Below are 7,303 nucleotides of genomic sequence, written 5' to 3'. Positions count from 1 at the left end.
AATATACTACAGTTTGCAGTGGGTCCTTGTCTTATGGTAGGAGCAGTAGGCAATCGTGCAGGGAAGCCTTTAGGAAGAGGCCTATCCCTGATGAAAGACATATTAGTTCTAGAGATGAAGAATAATCCAACCACAATAGCCATCGCGTTACATACATGACCTCTAATCCCCCTAGTGACAAAAGTTATAGGGTATTTGCACAAGATTTGGATTTGGATTTGAGCTCAAAATCAAGAACAAGATCCCAAAGGTAGAAACAAGAGTAATAATTACTTATTAAGCCATGAGATCAGCACGCCTACAATCCCCTAATCCATCTCTTCACAACATACTCTCTCGTGATCAGCTTTAGAAAATAGCTTTAATGGCATTAATTGATGCAAACTTATCAATTTTTGTCCCTATCGATATGGTTCATGAGATTTTATACCTTATTTACAAAAATACAAGGGCACGCTCTCACTACAACATGGATTGGTCATGCGCTAGGGATGACAAGCTTCCCATCTTTGAAGCCAACTACACATACATACTCTCAATGCTTTAAAGACGCTACAAACCAGCCATGTCAGGATTTGTTTCAATCTGATCACCCTCACTATGTGAGGAACAAAGCACTTGTGGTAGTCTTCAAATATTAGTTTCTAGGATGCCAAAGAGGTGATGTTCCCACAAATTTTCCACTTTGTGATGGCCTCTGTTGCTTGATAAACACTATACCTTGTGGGTTTCATCAGGTCAGGTGTAGTCCACTCAATTGAGCTTCCAATGTTTTGCCACCCCCATGTTGGCGTGAGTCATCAACATCCATGTCAGTCTTGTCGAGGTGGATGAGGATACACTAGGTGAACTTCATAAACAAAAAGAAAATCTTTTGGAAGTGTTGCAACTCAACCACATAAGAAGAAGAAGAACATGGCCAAAGTGGTGAAAGACATGGCAAAGTCAATGCTTCATTTGCCATTTGCAGAGAACCAGACTAGGGCGACACACATTCCACGACGCTCTCCTTCTACTTCCGCCCTTGGTTCTATTGTGCCAGTGGTCAGCTCCGCCATTCTCGATTCACCTCTTCCTGTTATACCTGCAATCTCTCCCTCGCATGCACCTCTACTTATTTCTCCTATATCCACTCTTGCCACAATTACTATTTCCCACATACCACCTGCAGTTACCTCGCCATCAAGATAAGTACAACCAATCCAGACTTTCTCTTTGTCAAAGTAGATCTCGACAATGACTATGATCGAACTGAATGGGATTTCATCATCTAATCCCTAAGAGATGTGGGCCTTGGCCAAGGCATGATCATGGATATCCTAACTCTTCTAGCTCTTGAATATGTATCAATGGCAAGCTTTTTGCATCAATCAACCTTGTTCCATCATTCAGGCAAGGATGCCCACTGGCCCCACTTCTCTTTGCAATAATCACTGAAGGTCTCACCAGTCTAGTCTAAGATAGAATTCGTCAAGGGAAAATAAAAGGAATCATTCTCCTAGGTAGAAATTAGTTATGGTTAAAAATCTTTGCTAATGATACTACAGGTCTTCTCCACAACAATGATTAATCCATTTTGGAGTTTTGGACCCGTCAGAATAATTTTTGCACGGCCTCGATTTTGGTCATCAATCACACTAAAACAAGTATATAATCATCCATAAAGGTATCCTCTACTGAGCTCCAGTCATATGGATGCCAAATTATAGAGGAAGGGTAATCTTTCTATCTATGGGGCATCCCTATGGGCATCTCTATGAATAAAAAACAAAGATGGAATTGGGTCCTCAACAGATTTTTGCCCAACCTCAAAAGATGGGATGGATTTCTATCCGAGGAATTTCTGTCCATCCGTAAGATATGTAGAAACTTTCTATGGAAGCGAGATCCCTCAAAAAAAGTTATGGCTAAGGTCGGAATTTTCTCTTCAATCTAAAGACAAAGGAGACTTAAGGATCATTGATATATCTATCTTTGCGGTTGCAGATAAGCTCATGGCTAAATGGATTACGAGGTCCTTCTTCAACCCTCACATCGATTGGACACAGCTCATTCATCGACATATCAATCACTTCTCTTTGAAGCACTCTTCGTCATGGTACCACGTCCCCACCTTAACCATCGTTGCTTCACCCTTTCCAATCAAAAGCAAGGGTTTAGAATTGGTTAGACGTTATGGAAAGCGTGGAATGAATACAAACCTCACCTCATCTTGGACATACACAACAAGGGGCAATGGGACAAGATTTATTTTGATTGCCCATTGTGGTAAGCACTAAACATTTCTACCCTTGCCCCCCACGACTTTTGAAAAGCTCACAAGATGTATTCTGCACTTGGCAGGACTTATGGAACATGGAAACAATAGGTTTTGGTTTGTTGAGGAGCTGACATCCTTATTTGGTATTTCAACCAATGAAGCATTCTTTCTTGATTCAACACTCCTCATAATTCCCTAAAGGTCACAGATGGAAGATAGGATGCAGTGGCGTTCTTGATTTAAGGAAACTTTGGTGGCTAGGTTGGCATCCCCTTCCCAAGATCCCTCCCCTCCACCAATAAACTACAATACCAATCAACACCAAGCTTAATAAACGGTCGGCCACCTACAAAGACGCCCACTTGTTTATTAGTTTCTAAGACAACAAAAAGGATTTTTTAATTCTAGCTCAGTTATGCAACCTTAAATGCAATGACTTGTCATGGTCACATATTTTACTAGCAGATTTCATGGAGAGAGAACTCTTAGCAATGATTCATGCTTTTAGTGAGTGGAAGCATACTTATTTGCTTGGCACATACTTTACAATGCACACATATCATCAGAGTCTAGTATTTCTTGTCTCAGCCAAACCTACCATAGAAACAAATGAGACAGACAAAAATATCATAGAAACAGGTAAGACAAATAAAAATTTGGTCTCAATTATACTAGAATACTTATGGCATATTTGTATTAAAAGATGTAATAAATTTTTTTCTCAATCATAGCCAGTTGGCAATGAATGGATTGCTAATGCTATTTCGTAGGCTTTTGAAGCAAAAAGCCGGTTGCGTAATTAGACCCTCGTCTGCCCACCTCGAACGGTATGTCGCCAGCGGAGGTGAAGAAATGCGAGAGAGGCACCATTGAGCACGTTGAAGCATTTCTTAAGCCAATCCATGAATGAGAAGGGGAACTAACCAACACAGCGGAGGCCCTTCTGTTGAGCTGGACATCATTCAAGAACACTTGAAGAAAGTCTGTGCTGCTATATATGCCCATCTGTTTGAAAGTGTGAAAGCCAACTAGTAAATGTATCTATTTTGCCAATTTGTGTCTGGATCCACTATGTTGCCTATTTGAGTGAGTTCGGACTCCATTTTTTAATGTACCTCTGCCTTATTAAAAAAATAAAATAAAAATTTGCTAGCATTCTCTCTCTCTCTCTCTCTCTCTCTCTCTGTGTGCGCGTGCGCGTATGTGAAATTGGCGCATGGAGAGGCTCTTTGCAAGAAACGGTAGGCTGATGAGAAAGCAAAGATGGAGAGGATGAAGCAGAACAGGATTATTGCAGTAGATACCAATCTCGGAACCAACTTCCTTTTATCCGCATGTGACGATGCAACTGTCTCTGAACTGCGAGGTTAGCTTCTTACCTCAGTGAGTTCTAGCTAAATGAAAACGACCTCGCATGAGGGGGTAGCTTCATAGACATGAAAACACTAAGGTCCTTTACTGTTGTTCAAGCGTAGAGCCGAGGTAGATCCATAATGTAGGAGCTAAAATGCCAAGGCTCTTAGTATTGTCATCAAAGCTCAAACTTTTAGCTCGTGCTGACCTGACAATCAGATTTGGGCTGATAGTGCTGGCCATGATCCAACTTGCATTCTTTGTCCACTAGAGGAGCCCAGAGTAGGAGAGCATATGATGTCATGTACATGAGCTTTGTGTGCCACGTCCCATGCTTAACCTACTTCCAGAGCCAAACAATGTCATAGAGCCTAGGGGATTTAGTACCAGCAATTTTGTCGGCTTGTTCGTAGGACATGCATGTTTGGACGATTAGGTTTTTGTCACTCGAAACCCTTTTTGCATAAATGATTTGTACTTGTGTTCGATGGATGTTGCTATACTTTGACAACATGTAGCCTAGTAAAGCGTATCGTTGTGGTTCACTTCCCAGGTTCAATGGACTACTCGTAGAAAACCATGTGGAAGATTCCAAGGGACAAAACTTCTTGGGAGGTCACTCATCTCAGTGTTGTCGCCGTACATGCACACTTAACTAAAGTTTTCTCAAGGTGGTCTAGCCATCTAAACCCCAAAAGCTTAAGGTGATGGGAACCTCTTGTATATCCAATTTCAGTTCTTTTACATGTTGACGACATTCCCCCGTGGTGCCAATTTGTCCAAGATTATTAGAAAGGATACAATGCAAGAGGCCACTTAACTAGCCGATGAGTTTTATTCTATGTCAACGATGATGATGTCAACAACGGTGTTCTTGATGGGCTTGTAGATCTATGTCGACAACGAGGTTCTTGACGGGTTTGTGGATCTTTATGCCGAGCCAGGGCACACAAGGGGTACTAGGTGCTGGGGTACTGTGACGACGATGACGGTGTGGATGAATGCCCGAATGTGCTAGCGGTGTTGATGGTAAGGGGTCTGCAACCACGACGAGGCTAGGCTGAGGTTCTACTGGCTGTTCTGGGCTGAAAATGTTGATGAGAAGAGGGCTAAAAACGCTGGCTGGCTGGCTGGTCTGCAAACGTTGGCGCTGTAGGTCTTTTGCTACTGCTCCCTCTTGTGCTCCTTGCGCCCAAAGGGCTGCCTATATAGGAGGCATAGTCTGTGTCGAGTAGGGACATAAATCAGCCCATGACCAACTGAGGAATGGCTGAAAATCCCTTATTAAAAAATAAGGTAGTAAGGGGTGGTTCACGCGGTAAAATTACCTGCATGCTGAAATGATTGTACTGTGCAAGAGAGGGTATACAACTATGACCGGCCTGGGCATGCATGTCCTGCTAGAGGCTCACAAAGGTGCCAGGCTCAGTCCTAAGCTAAGACTCATGCTAGACTGTAGCCCCAATAGATAACATTTATAGAGTAGATTCTAAATATCCAACCTACGATAAATTTGGATCTTAGTTGCAAAAAAATTACTAGTCCCCACTTTTTGAAAGTTGTGCCACATCAACAATTTCTTACAAGGCCCAAAAATGAGCTCAAAATTTCCATAATGGGACTAATTGTGCTATATAGCACAACTAAAGAAAACTGTAAGGGACCTGTATGCAAAAAATGCCACTAACATAAATTTTGCATGTAAGGACAAATTTGCCTACGTAGTAATGCTTGTAGTGGAGGTTGAAATGAGCCCGAACTTTTCATGTGTGCTACTTATAGACTTAACAGATATCTGACCAAAGCCTTGCAATCATGACTCCTTATGAAGCATGGCATGATAAGAAGCCATCTAATGATCACATGCACGTTTTTTACTGTTTAGATTGTGCTTTGGTGTCACAAACACAGTGCAAAAAATTGAATGAGAAGGACGTCAAGTGCATTTTTGCTGGCTACAATTGTGAAATCAAACGTTACAAGTTATATCATCCGCAAAAAATTGGATGATAAGGACGTAAGTGCATTTTTGTTGGCTACAATTGTGAAATCAAATGTTACAAGTTATATCATCCGCAAACAAAACATATCTTGCTTTCACGAGATATTGTATTTGTGGAAGATTGTGTTCAATCTTTGTTATCATGTACCAGAGATAGTAATTTACGATCACAAGACATTTATGACACCTTGTTGGCTCCTTTTAGTAGTGGAAACTTGAATGTAAGGTCCACGTAGCGCAAGTGAAGTGTGCACGTGACAACGATGAACTAGTTTGCTCAACTATCAAGAAGGTCACTGATTGATCTAGTATCCGGTAGTTTTCTAATAGATTACCTGCTATTGTGGGTAGGACATTATGAAGGAACCATTTCGAGCTTTCAAGCAAAGAAAAAAAAACTTTTATCAAGCATGAGTACCCTATGAGCCTACACCCCCTACCCGTTAAAGGAAGATATGGTAGTGCTTTTTGCACAAGTGAATGAACACTCTCTTTTTGAGGGAAGGAGCAAGAAACGGCTATGGCGTGTGCTCAAGGAATCCGAGATTTGAAATCCCAATTTATCTGATGAGCGGGTTTGCTTTGGAACCAAGTCGACCGAGGAAAGGAAGGAAATCTTCCGAGTTCACAAAAGCTGTAATACAATATTATGGACACCTTCGGGTACATGGATAACGCATGAAGATGCAGACCTTGTTGTCAAGGCGAGTCGACTACCATTCAAATTTTTTTCTGCTAACCAGACTGAGATGAGTCAACTTCCTTTTCAGGAAGTGAATTGGCATTTGAGATACCTCACTCAAGCGCCTTTTCGCGCGCAATGATATTCTGACACGAGAATCTCTATTTCAGCCGTGTTCGGTTGCTCCGAGTTTCTATATTGAGAAGGGGTATTCTGATGGTCGATGATCAAGTACGCTACGTGGATTGCCCTCTATAGTAGCAAGTTATGTTTGTAGCATATGCTTCTTCATAAGTAGGTCAAGACTCAAGTACCATTGGCATACTGTCAGTATGAACATGAACTATTTTCGTGCACATAAAGATCGGCCAAGACGGAAAGAGACACCTTAATCACATATGGGAGAACATCCTTGAGAATCAAAGCCAGTTCACTCTATTGTGAACCGAGTTTGAACATACGTTCAGAAAATGCTATGATTATCTCAAAGTTACCCGGAACGTGGAACAGGAACGGCGACGGGGACCCCCGCGGAACGGGGGAACGGCCAGGGGTCCGGAACGGGAGGCATAAAAGACACCCAAATAATGCTTGAGAAGGGAATGGGTGTGAGGGGGTGCATTTTAAATTTTGAGTCCTTGCACACTTAAAAAAACACCTAATGTTCACTACAAATTTGCAAAAAACTACCTATTTCTCCCCATTTTTGAGAGTTGGCCGTTCCGGTATCAAGTGGTCACCCGGAACGGCAAAACGTTCCGGGACGTTCCGACTTGGCAGAGGGGGAGGTTCCGGCGTTCCAGGGCCTAGGGAATGCGTTCCCTGGTAACTATGTCTTATCTGCCTAAGATTTTGCAAGCCGTTATTGATGCTTGCAAGGTGAATCGTTTTTTTATGGCCTCTGCAAGAAAGACACGCTAATTGGCGTTAGGAAAACACTGTTGGTGGTAACACCCGCAGGAGGAAAATGCGGAAAGAGGTGCCGTAGTGCACAAGGGATCTTCGG

General features: G+C 42.2%; 1 protein-coding gene across 3 annotated transcripts in view; it reads left to right on the top strand.

Moving 5' to 3' along the window:
- Positions 1 to 3,395: 3,395 nt before the first annotated feature.
- LOC147432922 (uncharacterized) overlaps positions 3,396 to 7,303 on the top strand; it is a 65,743-nt gene continuing 61,835 nt past the window's right edge. The window contains exons 1-2 of one of the 3 annotated variants that reach the window (XM_086492668.1): positions 3,493 to 3,626; positions 4,167 to 4,317. Coding sequence is in view for 2 of the 3 variants with exons in the window: in XM_086492669.1 (XP_086348795.1) it covers positions 3,524 to 3,626 (103 nt within the window). In the remaining variant the exon portion in view is untranslated. Of the gene's footprint in view, positions 3,627 to 4,166; positions 4,318 to 7,303 lie in introns of all 3 variants that reach the window. The other 2 variants (XM_086492669.1, XM_086492666.1) reach the window with 2 other exon arrangements.

This window comes from Adiantum capillus-veneris, chromosome 20 (genome assembly GCF_014529385.1).
Source record: "Adiantum capillus-veneris isolate H3 chromosome 20, ASM1452938v2, whole genome shotgun sequence".
Classification (NCBI taxonomy): Eukaryota; Viridiplantae; Streptophyta; class Polypodiopsida; order Polypodiales; family Pteridaceae; genus Adiantum; species Adiantum capillus-veneris.
Note: the sequence above shows the minus strand (reverse complement) of the source record. Positions and strands in the feature narration are given on the sequence as shown.